Source organism: Tyto alba, unplaced genomic scaffold (genome assembly GCF_018691265.1).
Source record: "Tyto alba isolate M040663 unplaced genomic scaffold, T.alba_DEE_v4.0 Super-Scaffold_6, whole genome shotgun sequence".
Classification (NCBI taxonomy): Eukaryota; Metazoa; Chordata; class Aves; order Strigiformes; family Tytonidae; genus Tyto; species Tyto alba.
Genome location: NW_024881327.1, coordinates 27,890,979 through 27,910,284, shown reverse-complemented (window position 1 = coordinate 27,910,284; position 19,306 = coordinate 27,890,979). Strand labels below are relative to the sequence as shown.

Sequence of the window (19,306 nt, the reverse complement as noted above, 5' to 3'; positions counted from 1 at the left end):
AGATGTGATACCATGCTACCAAAAAAAAAAAAAAAAAATTAAAAGAAGATACTTTTGAGCTATCACAAAACAATCCATAAAAAAGTCTATTAACAGAAAGGCAATGCCCTCACTCAGCCTGCACCAATCTGCAGATGGAGTGAAGATCCTAGGGCAGGATACAGTTAGAGTAATATGCTGTAAATAGCAATTTGACCTGAAGAACATAAGTGAACTTTTTTGGACATTTTTTTACTCACATTTTGATTTTTCCTTCAAATCCAGGAGACTGCAATGACGGGAGGAGGCTGTAGTCTCTGACAACTATTCCAACACCAAGGAATATATCTGTTGGTATTTGTTGGTACCTTTAACACTCAGACTTTACAAAGCCAAGATGAATCATTTAATATAATTTGAACTACAAGTAACACGGTATCTTGAACTCTATGAGGTATGCCACAGAGCTCATAAAGAAGTCCCAGCAAGGACCACAAAGAGCAATAGGTTTTCTGCTGAAAGTGCAGACATTTGGCTATGAAGCATCATGCATTTGTTCCAGCACAGAGGTATGCCACTGTTCAAGCTGAAGGTTGCAGCTACATGTTCTATAACATTCTATAGTCAAGTACCTACATGCAGTTGAAATTAAAAAATTAAGTTCATCAGCCACATTGTAACCCTTACTACATGACCAATGGTAGTCAATGTATAAAAGGGAGAATTTTCCTCACCTGATATAATATGTATTTTGTATTCACCTCAGTACCTAAAAATTAGCTGTAGGAAAGCAAATGCAAGACCACCTAGTTTGATTATGTGAGGATCTGTAATAGCGAATTTCTTCTACTGCATCTTGATAATTGACAGATGTCATTGTATGCATGCAAAGTATATTGTCCTGACTCACAGAGGCAGGTAGAGTTTGTTGTCCACCAGCCCAAATATCTCTTGGGGTACAAGAAAGTAGGATCTAAACGGTGATCTTCCAAGGAAAACCCTAGGAAAGCCAGCCTTGTGGTGAATCCTGGGCCCGAATGTTAACAATTTCAATCTATATTACCAAGAAAGCCAAACCACTTAGGGCTAAAGTCTGGGCTATTATACATAGGAATACTTGTCTCAGAAGTCCAGAGTGATACAGCACGCAGCAACAGGCACAATTTGCAACATGGGAAATTCCAATCAAATACAAAGAAATGTTTTTATGCCATGAAGGTGATGACAGAGGAACAGGGACCCAGGAAGGTTGTGCAATCTCCATCCTTGGAGAGGCTCAACACTTGACTGGACACGGCCTCACACATCTTTATATAATGTGGCTGTGACTTGAGCAGGGGATTTGACAGGATGACCTCCAGAAATCTTTTCCAATGTAAATTATTACAACTCTATTATATATACCTATTCATAACACAGATTGCTTGCACCCTGTTGTGGCATTCCCAGGTATTCCGGGAGAGCATTACATAAACCTAGCCCAGATACAAGGAGCCCCAAATCACTTTTGATAAACAAAATTACTTCCATCTTCCATGAATAACATTTATGTGTTTGTCATGAGAAGCTGCAGTTATACGGGAAAAGAATGGGCCATCCCTGAAATATTTATAGCCTTTCTACTCAAAGACTTGGAACTCAGAATATTAATTTTAAAAGAAAGAAACAAACAAACAAACCAGAAAAAACAACAAAAGCAAAAACAAACCCACTCCCTAACAGTATATACATTTGAGATTGTTTCTGAGTAAGCTTTGTTAGCCCATCTACTTCCATTAATGAACCAAGATGTCTAGTAGGAGGTTTCTTACGTTTCACATCAACTGGTGGTTAGAGTATACCCTGCAGCAATATGTTTTATAACCTTCTGAAAACATGAGACATTGCCATAAGTAATATGAATCCATGAGGACATTCTCAATATGTAAATAGAAAACCCTGTTAAACTCTCACCAAGCTAAGGAATATTTTCTTTCCACTATATTGCTTCGTTCCTTTGGGAAATTTTATCCTTAATAAAAAAGCACCTTCATAGAGACTGTAATGGGTTGCTTAAAAACAAGCTAACAAAAACAAAGACAAAAAACCTGTACACAAATCCTGAGAGAAAAGCCATGAGGGAAATTAAACATTTGTGCTGTCAAAGCATTAAAAACAAAAATACAAAATATGCTATATTTAAATTAACTTTAATAAGAAGTACAAAAAGATAATGTTAAGCAATATTTTGCATGTGGTTAATAAATATTCTTCAACAGCAAGCAATGACACATTCAAACATAAATCCAGTTATTTCTTTTACATTTTAGAAAAGTAACAACTTTTTCCAGTTAAAACAAGGTCACAAATTACAGAATATTATCATCCTCTTTAATTATTTATCACTATGAAACCTACTAAATAAGTGAACTGTCACCCAGATTTTATATGATGCTGATGTTCAAGGTTAAGTATACTTACATTTATCATGCAGTCTCTTACTGTGAATATTTAACTGGTGTTTAATTTTCTTTGAAATTATTGGTTCCATTCTTCCTGTTTCTTTATTTCTTGTTAATATACTGGAAGCATCTATTTTCAAACTCCTATACATTTTCACACCTAAGTGACTCACTAAAGTAGATCTGTCATACAATGCATAAAAGCTCTCTGACTCCAGCCCAGCTGAGAAATTACTAACAATGTCTGAATCAGACTCCACATTATTTTTACTATTTTTTTTTAAATCAAGTATAACAAGATTTAGTGTAATCACTTCCATTAAAATTAAAGTGCCTTCAAATGTTTCCTAATAAAGTGACTGTTTGGAGGGAAGAGGGGTGAAGGGGTTCTGTTTAGGAACTGATTTTTTAACAGTTTATAGATACGGTGCATATTGTACATATGTATTCTAATAGATGTAAAGTACTACATTGCATTCCGTGCTAATGCTAAGCTACAGTAGCCTATAAACTGATAAATTCAGCCAAAATGAACATCTAATAAAGAATATCAAAAGCAGTTGATCAAAGCAATATCTTGTTCCATTCTCTATTTCCATCCATCCTCAACAGTGTAGATAGATGGATGAAGTACTGGAAAACAAATATAACACTTCAACCTGTTGAAGCTTACCTCTTTGAATATCAGATGAATGAAAGCACTCAGTGCAATCATTAAAAACCTTGAACGCATAAATACACACTCCAGGCTACCTGATCAAGTGAAGTATTCACAACATTATGTAAGGAATTAAAATTTGAAAGCAAAATATAACTTTTAAATCATCCAACCATAAAAATATATTCATATATATTTATGTAGACACCAACACTAGAGGAAGAGTATACATCATCTTGCATATTTCAAAACATCCTCCAAATTCCTTTTTGTGAGTGTTATCACCTACTCCTAATTCATAGCGCTTTCACAATATTCTTAAAAGGCATTAATATATACCAGGAATGAAACAGACATCAAGTCCTGCATTTCAGTATGGCTGGCTCTTCTTTTAAGGGCTTATTTTCATGGGTTAAAGAACTGAGTACCTCTATCCAAAGGAGAGCCCAGGTGTACCCTCAGGTGTACTCCTCTTCCGCAAAAAATCCTTACGGACTTCAGTGATGTAGACAAATATCCTGAGAATGTTAACCAGTTTTGGTTTAAATTCTGCAAATTTTGCCCTGATTTGTCAGAAATGTCAAGCCCTCAAAGTTTAGCCTCTTCCAGTAAGATGTAACCACACAGAAATCGTGTAATCACATGAGTTCAAGGATTCACCTAGAGAGATCTTAATTTAGAAAATTAAATGGTTTAAAGTAGAGGAAAACAAACTTTTTATGTGATTAACATCTGCCATTCGTTGAAGCAAACTTTCAAGCCTTTAGCTTCTACTACTAAAGGTCTAAAGTGATGAAGTATCTCACTGATTCTGACATGGCTGGAATTAACAACTGGATTCGGAATAGAATTAAAAGTTCTGGTTGTTAGGGAATATGAGTAATCTACAGAAATGAGGCAGAGGCTGTCTCCTTGTTTAAAAAAAAAAAAAATAAGTTCAAGAGTAGATAAGTTTAAAGGGATATAACAAAGTTATATTGCAGGCTGACAGAATTCTAGCAGAAGGTACACTGTCACTGGGAAGAAGTGGAAGGAATCCTAAAACTCTGATTTCTAAAGAATTCCCTTTACTGGAGGCTGAAGTGTCACCTAATTAACATTTCAAAGTCTGTAAGACAGAAACTTTATGTATGACATCAAATTATACCACACTCAGAGATTCTATTTAGATGTGTTTAGACATTTGTACATTTATCATGCTCTGTGTTTTTTAAATGAAGCTATTTAACTTTCTGGGCTCATTTTAAACTGTTTTCTCCCTCTGCCTTAAAACCCATTGCATTGCTTTCTAAATTTTAGCATTATGTGTCTGTACATAATTGGACATAGACTGATGATAGCTTCATATCCATACTGAAATCATCTTTCATACAAATTTGTTAGGAATTTAAAAGTTCAGAAGCATTGACTTAATCTATTTTGTGAAAGGCCAAGGCAAAAACTTGTGCACCACTAAGCTTTCAGAATAGGAATGAGAGGTATGGAGGATGGATGCTGACTATCTGTGCTTAAGAGAAAGTCACATCTCTTAAGAAAACAAAACCTAAACCTAACAAAGTTCTACTTAATTCCTGAAGTTTCTTTTCCCCCTCTGCCCTAGATGTCCCATTCGGCAGGAAGCACACAACATTGCATGGATTTCACAAAGCAGTCAGCAGAAGACTCTCAATTTCAAAGGCACGACTCATGTCCAGTTCAGCAGAATTATACATGAAGTAATTCAATTTCATATGCTCTAAAAGTTACTTTCCCACAACTCACATATGGTAATGAAGGCTCAGAACTGAAGCTGAAACAAAAATACACATTACCTCCCCCAATGGCTTCTTCCTCAATCATCTCACAATCCACTGACACAGTAACAAAGCCATTTGTTTCTTCTCCTTCTCCCTTTCCTCCTCCATACTTCCCTACCTCCTCCCAACTGCTTCTGGTTGCTTTTACACAGACAGTTTATGGTCACCCCACTTTTGTAAACTCTCACCACCCCATATGTTATCTATAATCACTGGGAAGGGAAGGCAATTCAGTAAGGGTCCTGTTTGGTTTCTAGTGAAGCTATTTCATGTTCTCTCCTGTGACTATACAGGCAGACTAGCTCCTTAATTTAGCATAATGTTTGTTGATATGATTAATGTCCCAAGCTAAAGCTCGTATCTCAGAACATCTACCAGAATAATCTTTTAAAAGATGCCCAACAAAGCAGCAGTTACAAGTTGAATTAACACAAATACGGAAGGTGGAGGTAATTTCATTGGCTACAACATAACTAAGAAGTTTGGAAGCCACTCTTTTAAAAGCAATCTGTTAAGAAGTCTCCAGCGGACAACTCTGGTTGATAAACCCTGCTGATCTCTATATGCTTCGTGATGATTTATAAATTACTTATAAATTACTGACTACATGCATCCAGAAGTATATGCCCCAGTGCTACACTGGAAACCTATTTCATAAACCTCATTCAGAATTATGGTAATTCCAATCCAAGTTTACCACAGTGTTATATCATCGTATTTATTGTATTAATTTCTTAAGTCACATAAAATATGACACCCTGGCCCAAGAATACTGGGAAAAATAGATCAACATGTCAAACAAAATTTCACTGGTAGATTACATGTTCAAGTCTTGATAGTGAATTGACTTGCATTTACTCAATCATGGTATCTCTCCTGGCTTTAAGTATTTAAGACCAGAAAGGTTTACTCAAACGAAATGAAGCTTCTAGGTATTTGGCACATAAATTGCTGAGACCAGCTTTAAAATTCTGGACACAAAATATACTGCTCAATGGAAAGAAGGCCTAACTCTTGTATTCCAGTGCTCCTTGCAAGATGCTTGCGTTCACTTAAATCTTTACATTCAAATTCACTTATTCAGTTGTTAGTCTTACAAATTTGCTACTTATATGTAGTCAGTTCACTCACTATAAATTTTTCAGCAGTGAAGCAATAAAGCAGACTCCTTCCTCCCACCGAAGGAATTTGCTTTAACACAGACCAACTGAACTAAACATAAAAGTGAAACTTTTCTGGAGCGTACATAGTCAAAATCCTTGCTGATGCCCACAATAACTGCATGTGGATATTTAAAATATAATATTTTCCACTGAGTGAATTTATATAGTATGCCTACTTTTCTATGTTAGTGTGTAATAAATATATCTTTAGCATGTGATAAACACCTGATTTTTTGTCTGACTGACTCTAAGCATAACACATCTGTAGAGAAAATGGTCAGTGAATGAAAATATAATTGTACCCTCTGAAAATGGTAGCAGCAGTACTAACATGAGACAGCATCAGGTTTCTTGTGGAAACTGAAGACACACCTTTTGCATGCAGCTCTGAATTACACAGATGTTATCTTCCAAAGAATAAGTCTTGTTGGAGACTTGTACTGTTAAAAGCCTTTGAGGCGTCCCATTCTTGGCTAAGGACACAAAATCCTTCTTTATCAGGTGATCAGACATGCCTCTGAGAACACTCATATTTATAGTGGGGAGATTTCTGACTATACAGTGTCACGCATTGAGCAATGCACAACATCGTTTAAACATTGTGAAGGGTTTGGAGTACCTGGGATACAGCCAAGGGTGAAACACAATCCTCTGTTTCTCATACCCCGGTCCAATGAGGTTCGAAGAGTCCCTAGATCTGCTGGTGGGAACAGAAGGTAAGAACTCCCAGTAGGTCACAGGAAGGAGACCTCAGCTACAGAAGACGTTATCTAGCTACTCAAGTTCAAGAGCAGTTTACAGTTTAGCATGGGCCTCCATTAAACTATACAGTCAGACCCCTTTGCCAAAAACAGAGTTAAAAGTGAAGGGATTGTTCTACAGTTCTAATATTTACAATTATTTGTACATATGTACATATTTATATATTTATTCATACCTGGACAATATGACATTAAAGGGATAATTTATAATTTACAAATGAAACATTTTAAAAATGTATAGTTATACCATGAAAAAACCTTGTTTTTATTGCTTGCCTTCCAGCCTTATGCTCATAATCACACTATTGCACACATCTCCATGTTACATGGAAGATCTACATTTATATATAAATATATATGAAAATAAGGATATTTTTATTTTCATGTTCTGAGTAAAGTGCTCATTAATTAACTACTGTTGATGAGAAAGGTTGAATCTGACAGTTTAATTAGAGGGACTTCAAGGGATACACACCTTGTCCATGCTTTTCCCTTTCATTTATAACTTACGAAATGTCTTTATTTTACTGATGTCGACTCTGTCTTAACTACTAATTTTATTCATAATATGTATTTGTGACCTTGGCATCTATACTGTCACACAAAGTACGAAACAGAATCACATTAAAAGCAAAGAAAAAGCAAGAAAATAAAACAGCAAATGAAAGCAGTGTTTCTCTTTGTTGTTTTTAGCGCATTTCCATGTCTTAAGATACTCTTTTATTTGATTTTAGAAATATTTGTACAACTTTGTTAAACTCTGAACATATCTATTTTATGCACTATACTCAAGTACTGTACAAAACTGCAATAAATGACACTATACGACTACATATGTCTCTACTAGAAGACATCATCATAAAGGTGTATCTTTTTTTAAAGGTCAACTAATAACTGCTAATGTATGTGTGAATCAAAATATTTTGATTGGCCAAGTATACTAAAATCTAAATACAGTACACAATTATTACTTATGTCATGATTTACCAGGCCTTTAGGGGCATAAAGAATCTTTGCAAAGGCTCAGATGAAAAACAATTTTACCGATCAGTATTAAATGTTCATATAAAATTGCAAATGGCAGCTCCAATTTTGTTATATTTGTGTATATGAAATACAGTTGATATCTACTGATGATGCATGACCTTTTATTAAAAAAATAACATTCAAATCTTAGCAAAATCATTTCTAGTATACAAAGTTGTTGTAAAGTTATGTCAGCGAAATGTAAAGTTGCAATTTACAAAAGCAGCAGTAAATTTTATTATATGGACAATTTCCTGAACTTAAATCATGGTTCTCCTTTCCCTTGAAGACAATGCTTTCTGGGACAATTACAGGTAAATATTTTAATGGCAGTTTTTAGGATAACATTAAGCAAGGAAAAAGAGTGTATTATATTATTGATATACTTAACCCTGAAAAATTTCTGAGTGCTTTTATGAACCTGACAATAATCCAATTAAGAACAAAATCAAAAAGCAAAAATATCCAACTTTGCTGAACCAGACAACCTGGTTTGGCAACATCAAATAAATAAAATAGTGAAAAGAATAAGAGTTTCACTAGCAGAAGTTGGTTGATATTGGAAATTTGATTAACACTTGCTTTTCCCTGAAATCAATTACAAGAGTTTATTGACAACTTCATACAGGACAGAAGTAAGAAACCTGTGGCTTTTGCCATATAGTAGTCTTTACTACCTCTTCAGCCTAACTAGTATCCAGAATGTCTGTGAACAGTAGAACTGTATGACCTCCGTACTCTGTTATGTACATGGGTACTGCTATTGTACGAAACAATTACACCTTTTTAAAAAAATCATTTTTTTTTAAATGACAGTTTCTTTCATTAAAGTAGAATTAGTTACTTTATAGAAAAATATTTTAACTTTAAATTAAAAAAATACTGTTCCTAAATAATTATGTAGGATCATATCTTCATTTTATTGTACGGAGAGAATATAATTCTGTATATATGAATCCTAGTTTAACAGAACTCCCCTGGGTATAACTTTTAAAGAGCTGGCTATATTTGCCATGGGTGCTATCTGTTTACAGACCCATGAATTAACACTGTGTTCCTCCTTTGGAGACACACAGATAAGACATCTATATACACTCTGTACATAATGGTTCACAGATTAGCAGTTATTAGTCGTACTGTACATAGCAAACAACCTATTTGATTAGAATGATGCTTTAAGTCCTCAGTGCAATTCAGCTTTTAGGTTGATGGAGCAAAGCCAAGTAAGACAGGCTCCCTGTTTAAATATGTAGCCCAATACACTAAATTAAAAGTACCAAATAAGACTGGAAACACTATTCTAGACATTCTGTCAATTTTGCTAACACTGTTGAATGTCTTCTTTGCTTCCTGTGGCTTCGCTTCTGGTTTTGCCTTGTTGGGTTCTGCAGTTGTAGCACTCTTGGAGATGGTTGGTAGCACTGAGTCCTTGGTAATATTTGGAGCATAGTTGGCAACTGCCACTGCATAGGCATTGTTTTTCTTAATGACAGACGCTTTTTCTTTTTTCTATTGGAAGACAGTATGAAGTTAAATATTTAATGTGTATTTGCCAGAATAGACTTAATAAAACATTATTTCAAATGCAAAAGAAACAAATGAGTATGTGTATGTTAAAATAAATATCAGGAATACCATACTGATAAATTCAAATATAAAGGAAGACACTTTCAGTCTATCAAAAAAGAAGGTACAGGAAACATAAGAAGTCTCTAAAAACATGGACTATTGCACCATCAAATGCCTTACTAGAACTAGAAGGAGTGAATGGGTGGACTGGAAAAAAAAGATTACCCAGCATTGTAATAAAATGAAAATTAGGCCATCTTTCCCACATAAATCTAGCATCACTTTTATTTGAATATCTCATAACACATGATGAATGAATAAAGGAATTACAGAAATGATCAATTCTTTTAAGAGATTCTGGAGAAATATGTGTGTGTTTACATGTATATATACTGTCCTGGTCCAACACACACACACAGATGTCAGAAAGAGATTACAATTAGAAGGACTCCAGTCTGGTAATTGCAGACGTGAACGGAGAACTAGCCCAAGAACTATTCCTGTTTTTCAGAAATTATTGTTTAAAAAATGCATAACAGTGATGAAAATGGGGTCTAGAAACTAAGAAATAACAGAAGATAAGAAAAGTGGGATGGAATGACAAGAATTAAATAACGTTCAGCAAAAAGAAATTTAAGTCCTGCACCCGGGGAGGAATAACCCCTTGCGCCAGTACAGGTTGGGGCTAAGGGGCTGGAAAGCAGCTTTGCAGCAAAAGCTCACGGTGTCCTGGCAGACACCGAGTTGAACACAAGCCAGCAATGTGCCCCTCATAGCGACGAAGACCAACAGCCTCCTGGGCTGCATTACAAGAAGCATTGCCAGCAGGCTGAAGGAGGTGAACGTTCCCCTCCACTTGGCCCTGGTGAGACACACCCGGAGTGCTGGATCCAGTTCAGGGCTCCCTAGTTCAAGAGAGACACGGACATAATGGAGCTAGTCCAGTGAAGGACCACAGAGATGATTTAAGGCCTGAAGCGTCTGAAATATGAAAGGCTGAGAGAGCTGGGACTGCTCAGCCTGGAGAAGAGAAGGCTCAGGAAGGAGTCTTATCAATGTGGACAAATATCTGGTAGGAGAAAGTAAAGAAGACCAGACCAGACGCTTCTCAGTGATGTTCAGTGGAAGAACAAGAAACAATGGGCACAAATTGAAATACAGTATATTTCACTTAAACATATAAAAAAACCTGTTTTACTGTGAGAGCACAGGAACAGGTTGCTCAGAGAGCTTGTGGAGTTTCACTCCTTGGAGATACTAAAAAAATGTCTGAACATGACCCTGAGCAACTGTCCCTAGCTGATCCCGCTTGCAGTAGGAGAGTTAAATTTGACGATCTCCAGAGGCCCCTTCCAATCTCAACAATTCAGCATTTTTACAGGACTGTGTATGCTTTCAAATGGCTAAAGTTCAGCCAATAGCAGTCCAATGGAGATGCTATGTCTATAGATAGATACAGGGATGTATCGGTAATGAGTATAGGCTTGAGTTTTTAGAGATATATATAGGTACATAGAGTAGCTCTGCAATAAAGCTGCAATGCTATAAACTGATTCACTGTTTTGCAGCAATTCCAAACTAAGAAACTTCTAATAACCTACAGGAAAGAATGTGAGGATTTCAGTTTCTCAGGAAGCGAGGCTCTTGATATATCATTTAGAAGCAGGCAAATAAATATCAGATTCTGTCTATCTCTTTCACAAATACAGAATTAAACAATGAAGAAATGGTTAACTTCTGGTTCGTATAAGAAATCATCAGCTATTGTGTTCATTTGGGTTGATTTTTAATCTAGTGGAAGTGGCACACATGAGGGAATTCTTGTGACATTTCTCATACAGGTGCATTCCAATTTTTTACTTCCACTGGGAGGCATCTATCCAATTTCCAATTTTGGTATTAAATTAGCTCCAATTTTATATTTATCAGAGCCATTCACAAATCCTGATAGGATCTTCATGGTTAGATGTTGTACCCCCAATACCTTGTCTCAGGAGACGGTGTCACATAAAAAAAAATCTAGGCTGAGGTGGGAATTCAACATTGTTCCTTATTGACTGGAGTATGAAAAAGGACTGATCAATATGTAGCTTCTCCCTGCACCTGCTTTCCTGTGAGACAAATTCCATGTTGACATAATTTAGATGGGAATTTCCATATAACATGAACACAGATGACTGTCACTGAGGAAAGACATTTCACTTTGTTTGGTGAAGAGTAAGCCTGGCTTAATTGACATATTATTCCTTCCTTTCAGACACATCTAGTGTGTTTTAAAAGATATCTGTAATACCATTAATGAGACCTGCATAATAAAGATGGACCATATTTTTGTATGAGAAACTATGAATATGTTAAAACTTTAGCTTTTTGTTAAGTGAGTTCAGAGAAAATAGAAAACTGAACATGTGAATGGTATATAAATCTTAAACAGGAATGGCTAATATTGTCATTCCTAAGGAAGGAATACTACCTAGCTGTTTAACAGCTGCCACTACTTAGATCATGAGACAACACTATTATATTAATTTAAAGAAACAGCCAAAGGGTTATTGGAGAGGTTATAAGGGCTTCCTACATTATTACAATGCCAGGACAATGTGCCAGTCTTAAAAGCTTCACTCATGACATACTGATAAACTTGTAGTTATTCGATATCTCCTTCTAGCATGAAGGAACAGATCCTGAAGCTATGGATAGTTCATGCCCTTCCAGAAGCCACAGGGAATTATAAACAATGTACTCATGTCCTTTAATTCTCCTTTACCATTAACTGAACATTTTGCTTCTTTATTCATTGTGGTTTATGCATTCAAAGTGTTGAGAAACTATCAGTTAATTAAACTTTGCCTTATATCTGCTATTAACATCTAGGGAGCAAACAATATTCTGTCCCATTTTAAGGAGATCCACAGAAATCAGAGTATTCTTTGTCAGAATAATTCATTTTCCACTGGTAGAATCAGGGATTGGGACAGAACAAAATTATATAATATAGTAAGTCAGTCAAAATAAGAATTCATCTTTAACATTTGTTCTGTGTTATTAAAATTATAAACTGTAAAGCTTGACACAAATTTAAGCATATCACCAGTTCATTTTGTTCGCACAATAAAAACTTCTATCAGGTTAAAATTTCTTCATGCTATCACACCTACACTACTATCAATGTCAGAAAAATAAGACATGACTGTGTTTCTGCACAGTCAGAGCATCAATACATCATAGGTGAAGTACTCAGAATTTTGCACAATTTCTATTTAAATTAGTTTAAAAATTAATGCCTACATATCATTAGGGATAAATTTCAGAATACTGAAAATGTTCAAAACATCTAGATTTTGTTATTAACAGTTTTTACATATATGGGCATTCAGTTGTTTTTCTGACCCTTAGTTACCAGGAAAATTAATATACATCATATTTTTCGGTAATCTTTTCCTTATTTCCAACTCAGTTGGGTTAAATAATAAAGAAGTGATCAACCTATAGAATCTGGATTAAATTTTCCAAATAACCAGATAAACAGTTGAATCGGATGAGTCAGGAAACAAGTCAGACAGTTCCCACAAAAAAAAAAACAATGTGCTCGATAACTAAATCTGGTTCATTGAGACCGGGTGAGATTAGCTACATCAGGGCAGATATATTTTTATTCAGGACAGAAAATATATCTGTTTTAGTGCAATTGACTGGAAATAGAGCTATTTTATTACAACTTACCTTATCATTCACTACACTTTTTCCATCCCAGGCCCATCCTCGTTTTGTGAAATAATTTACAGTTGCAAATTCAATTAATGCTGAGAATACAAACGCATAACAAACGGCAATAAACCAATCCATAGCTGTTGCATATGCCACTTTGGGGAGTGAATTTCGAGCACTGATGCTCAGCGTTGTCATTGTCAACACAGTTGTTACTCCTGCAAGGGGACAAAAACCCAAAACATCAACAGCTTTACTTGGATTTTGAATGTTAATAAAAATACAAACCGAAAATTATTATGGTATGTTTGTGAAACACAGTGAAAAATTTGCTTATCTAAATTGGTGACAAACTGGCAGTACCATATTAAAGGTAGCATGGAGTTTCATTTGAAGTATTTTAGTTCAATTTTTCTGTTTAAGCTTCCATGTTTTAATCAGTTGAAAATTTTACTCACGGGAAATAGAATTTATTTATTTATTTATTTATTTACTTACTTACTTACTTACTTACTTACTTATTTATTTAGCTATCAGGACAGCTAAGGGACAACATTTCTTATTAGAATCATAATATTTTTCAGCATTAAATAATAATGATTAATATGTTAATGTTTTGTGTCTGGATTCACTGCAGTGGCTGTAAGCCTGGAACCCATCTTTACAGACAGACCTTTGTTATTAGAAATACTGATTTTATGTTTTTTTTGTCAGTAGCTGTCTCACTCACCACCCAGTGACATAGTTGAAGACATAAACAGGTTAAGTTTTCATCCAAGTAGCATGTTTTTTTTTGAGAACAGCATATTGATTTGAAAGGCCAGATTATTGTAGCTGTGCATTATGTGTCAGAAAACAAGACTTGATAATCCAGGAAGATTGTTCTTTCACTGTGGCAGTTATTAAAAGCACTTTACAGTACTTTGTACATAATGAAGACCCAGTAGGAAGCCAGTAATTATACTCAAAGAAAAAATCAGAAAAAAAAGATCTATGGAAGGAAAGGAATAGAAGAACATTTTCTGAATCTGTTTTAGCAAGCAGAAACCCACAGCCACAAACGCAGTCTCCTTTCCTTAAGTAAATCAGATTTCCCTCCTCAGGCTGAATCACGCTTAGACAAACTGAACTATTCCCTTTGTGGCACACCATTAAATACATCTCCAGAATGAAAAACAATGCAAAGTGATATACTTAGCACAGATCAGCAAATCTACACTTCATTATGACAGGCAAAGGAGGTGCCATGGCAAAAATATTAGTAACAGCACAGCTTCAACAACTACACACTTATAAAATTGTTGTAAGAGGATGCCCAAGAGCAAGTAATGTCCCTCTCCCTAAGCCGGATCCGCCACTGTCAGCAACCTGTCACCTGGGTTCTGCAGGATCTACCTAGCTCAGATTTTCCTTCTGCTACAAGAGAAGTATTTTTAACCACTGTATGAGAGGGAAGAGAGGCAGCAAATACACCTACTCAGACCTCTTCAGGCTTTGCAATTTCCATCCCTTGTGTAAAGAATCTCCAACTCTGAGGGTGCTACAAAGGATGACAGAGCAAAGCTAAGCGGACGCAGCCTCAGTCCTACTTTCCCTTGATGTACTCCCTGTGCAGCAGGAAAGACGAGGCACAGAAACTTCCTGCTGAGTCACCCAGACACCTTAGCAAACATAATTCTCTACTTGATATTTCTCAGCCTCCATAAATTAAAGAAGTGGATTTGTTCTGGAATCAGCTCTGACACTGTTGGGATCTACTAACCTATACAATGAAAAGGAAGCAGCTATCATACTATATTGTATGAAAATGAGTAAACAATATACTTTGTAAAGAACTTACTCTCCTTACATTCACACAACATATGGCTTAATTATTTTCAGCACCTCAGAGAAAAGGCAGTCTATCTTACATTTAAAATTATCACATTCAAATTTTAACATTGGTCCTGAGCTGCAGATAAATCATTTTAATTATACAGAAGTATCACTAAAGTGTTTCTCAGAGCTAAAGTGACCTTATCCACATGTAAATATATACGGTTGCTTAGGTACTGTTCTGTTTAAGTCCTATCTTTTAGAATAAACGAATCTTCTGGAAGCTCCATTGGCTTCTTTGAAAATCTAATTTAAGATAAACTGCTGACCTTTCCTAGTCTCAATTAAAACATCATGAATTTACATCTTGTATCTTGCTACCAGTTGACAATTTCTCTAAAAAGTTCATCAAGTAACTCCACTTTGTGACCCAAATGCTAGTCAAACAGCACATTGTCAGACAATTGCCAATGCTCTTTCATTTATTTCTTCACTCTATAAATTCAGTGATGTTCAAGCTACCACAGTCATTTAACCTGAATTGAGTGGGAAAAAATTGGACAGAAAATTTAATCTGTGATACCTGTCAGTTTAGGAATCTCTAGTGTTTTTACACTCTCTATTCTTCTTCAGTTGAAAGACAGATGATTTTGCACATTATAGTTAATTTCAAAAATCAGTATAATCAAGTATTCTTTATGAGAAAGGACTAACTGGAAGTAACCTACCTTACTGTCACTGCTAAACCTGAGAGGACTGAAAAATTATTAATGTGGAGGAATATGGTCAACTTGTAAAACAAAACACATTTATTTCACAAAGATTTGACTTAAAACCCCACAAAACCCATACACTGACCAGATCAAAAACATTCCTACAATTCATAACACTAGTAAACTAAAACTGGTATAAAAAACAGTGAGTAGATTGTCCCCTTGTAATGATGTAGTCAAAGCATTAGAGGAAAATAAACTCCTCCCCTAAATCATATATTACTCTGAATAGCCTAAATAATTTAATAGGCTATGTAAAAACTGCATGATATCTCACTATGATATAGAAAGACCACAGTTTATATACAGGTCAAGAACTATCTTCTGTAGCCCAGCACCCAGCAGACGTGGCATTGAATGTTTGCCAGAAGGACATGGACAGGTATCCTTTTGTAAGAGATCATGAGCAGTCATCAGTTTGTCTCTAAAAAGGATCCAAAAAATAAACAATAGACATTTCCCTTCTCCAAAGAGGTTCAAGCATTTTATACTTGACAGTAAATATACCCCAACATCATTACAGTTTTTGTTCTCAGCAGTGCATGACTATAAAAGCTAAATATCTTCTATCACAACAGGTTTATCCATTCAGGCCAAGACTGAAGCTGTTTGATTGCCTACGATTTTTTTTATGGTGCCAATTTTGAAATGGCACCTGCTCATTGGAGAGAGAATACCCATCTCCAGGGCTGCAAATTCAACACTCTTCACTGGCACCAAACTTGTTATGTAGAAAATACCAACTCTGTCATATTTTGGATTTCAGAACAGATGGATACCATTCAAGATGTGTTTAAAGTTAGACAGCCACCTTTGGGCAAACAATTCATGTCACTCAACAGTATAAGACACTGAGACGCAACAGTGGAAGAGGTGAACTGAAAAACTTGAAATGCCTAACTAAAAACATACAGTGGAAATTGCAGGAGATAACACATAAATATTAAAGATAAAATCTGTCATGATGACTAGTTCGTGCCCATATTTGTGTGCAAAAGTCAGACTACTCGTAGAGAGGGACAAGTTCTTTTGGACCATAATTTCATCTCTTCTGTATCAACTGATTTTTCTAATTTGAACAGACTGTAGCCAACTAAATTATGTCCTAGCCTTCTTGTGTTAGAATGCAGACATCTCCTTTGAAAATTAAAGGCCTAAATAATGAGTTAGCAAGGACAGTTCTGTAACAAAAGAGGTATTTCAGCTTTGTAAATAATTTGTACAAAATGCTTAAAATGTGTTCTATTTCTTGTAATGTCAATTTAATATGACAATTTTATCTTTGAATCACAGCACTTTGCAAAAATACACATAATTGTTGAAGAACATATCGCAAACGGATTGATAAATTACTTTTTTTTTTTTTTTTTTAATTAGGAAGCTAATTCCATTGCTCTATTATTTCACTCTTCCTTCTTAACAGTAATTGCAAATGTTATTAGATAATTAGATCACTCAACCTGGTCCAAAAGCTCAATAGATCTATAAATACAAATAGCATAGCAGAAAGAACAAACTATTGTCCCTTTTACAGAGATACTGATTACGATTTCGTTTTATCACTCCACAAATAAACGGTTGGAGGTTTAAACAACAGCTTAAGAATTCTAGAGATGTTGTAACTATAAGTATTATACTATAACATTTGGCTATACACCATATTGTTTCTTTTTTACTTATGCAATGTACATATATTACTTGAGAATACTATACAAAAGGAGTGTACATTGATTCTGCTTAGACACCAGGAGATGTCTGAATAATCATTGATAGATTGTAGAAAATAGTTTAAGTGCTCTGTGTATCCTTTTCACTAAAAGAACAACACAAAAGGCCAGAAGCCTCTTTAAATAGCATGAAAGGCCAACGACCATAACATAATGTATTTCCAGAAAAGTTACGTTCAGTCAGTCAGTTAAGTTGCATCTACATAGCACGAAGCTGGTGCCCATGTTGCTTCACTGTACCAATACCAAGCAATGGAACAGAGTTCCCCATCAGTCGACCACCAAGCTAATTCCCAAAGCTGAACAGCAAGTGCTGATTACCTCAGCTCCAGTAAAAGCTGCATGTTGTTATACCACGACTGGAACATGAGCCAGTGTCCTGACATGCCACGGGGCTGAGAAGACATATTAGTTCATTCGCAGCCAGCTGAGTCTGTGACTAAGGGCTACAGTTTTACAGGTATGCTTGCCCACTGCCTACCACTAGAGTGTTATGTTTATAGTTAGCAGAAATTCCCAATTAAGAAATTACAGACTGGAAGCTGTGCGTGGGGGGATATCTCTAAATGCACAAAAGATAATCTGTAGCATGTGAAAGGAGAAGTAAAGACAGTTGAGATTTTTTTCAACAAAAAGGCAAAAGGTACTGTGTATATACCAAATTTTTCAAAGGGAAGGGTCTACGTTATTCAATTCTCATGTGAAAATAATCAGAGAAGAAATCTGAACTTTTCCTAGGTTCCCCTTTCTGTAGTTGCACAATTTAAAAGTCTGTCTACTTCAGGTCTAAATGTCTTTTTGCTTCAAAATGTACATAAATTAATTTAGGTTCAGAAAAGATAAACCAAGAAGAAGCAAAACACAGGGATAGGGATGCAGCATAAAAATAATATTATCAGAGAACAAAGTCCTGAAAAAAAGAACATAGCTATGTGAATTTAAAATTCTGCACCTTGGACATTGTACTAAAAAATAATACAACTGTTAATTTTTGTTCTTACCTGTTCCAGGTATCAAAGAATATATACCTAACTACATTAATTTTAACATTCTTATTCCTACTCAGTGTGAGTTAAAATACATAGATAACTATAGCACTAAGAAAAAGAATTTCTGATTTTTCTGTCACCTGCATCTAATGCTGGTATTCAAATGTATGTGATGTTTCTAAATGTTATGACCCATTAAAAATGAAGCGAGAATTCAATAAGCTGCACAAGATTACTTTTGCTAGTATTGTTGACACTAAATGTGTAACAATAAACACATTACTAAATGAAACAGATTGTAATCTTGTACTAAATGAAGGCATTACGAACCAGGCCTATTTCCTTTCGTTAAAAATGCAATCAAATGCTTTTCAAATTTATCTGCTAGAGAAAACACATTCAAGATTTATTTAATTAACGATGAAAAAACTTTCTTCTTCCAATAATTTAAAGCAAAGTTGAAACAATATAACATTAGACCATAATTCACTTGGGATAGCTTAGGTCAACAATATTAAATAGATGCCATAAAGGAAAGGGATTAAAGAGCTCAAGTATAAAAGAAACCTCATTATACCAAGCCCTTATTGTTAACATAGAATTTTAAACTATTTTGTGAGAGAATGGAAAGGGGAAATAAAAGTAAATTCTTTCAAATATGAAATAGTAAATGCTAAGTGGTGCTTTGAATAACTGGGAGTTATGTTTCTTTGAAAGGAACAGTACTCCAGCAGTTAGTCTTTTGCAGAACTTGGTATCTCTCAAGAAGGTACTTGAAATAAATTTCTCACTGATTCTGAAAAACGTTTTATCAAAACTAATACATTCTATATTTTAATATTGCTATATTTCTTATACAATAGATATACAATGGAAATATGGGTATCTATCAAGTGACTAC

At 35.1% G+C, this 19,306-nt stretch overlaps 1 protein-coding gene across 3 annotated transcripts in view; it reads right to left on the bottom strand.

The window, feature by feature from the left end:
* Nucleotides 1–2,152: 2,152 nt before the first annotated feature.
* Nucleotides 2,153–19,306, bottom strand: part of GABRA2 (gamma-aminobutyric acid type A receptor subunit alpha2) — a 65,007-nt gene continuing 47,853 nt past the window's right edge. For all 3 annotated transcript variants that reach the window (XM_042807761.1, XM_042807760.1, XM_042807759.1), the window contains exons 9-10: nt 13,117–13,319; nt 2,153–9,333 (exon numbers count right to left, since the gene is read on the bottom strand). In XM_042807761.1, coding sequence (XP_042663695.1) covers nt 9,025–9,333; nt 13,117–13,319 — 512 coding nt within the window. In that variant the 3' untranslated portion in view covers nt 2,153–9,024. The remainder of the gene's footprint in view (nt 9,334–13,116; nt 13,320–19,306) is intronic.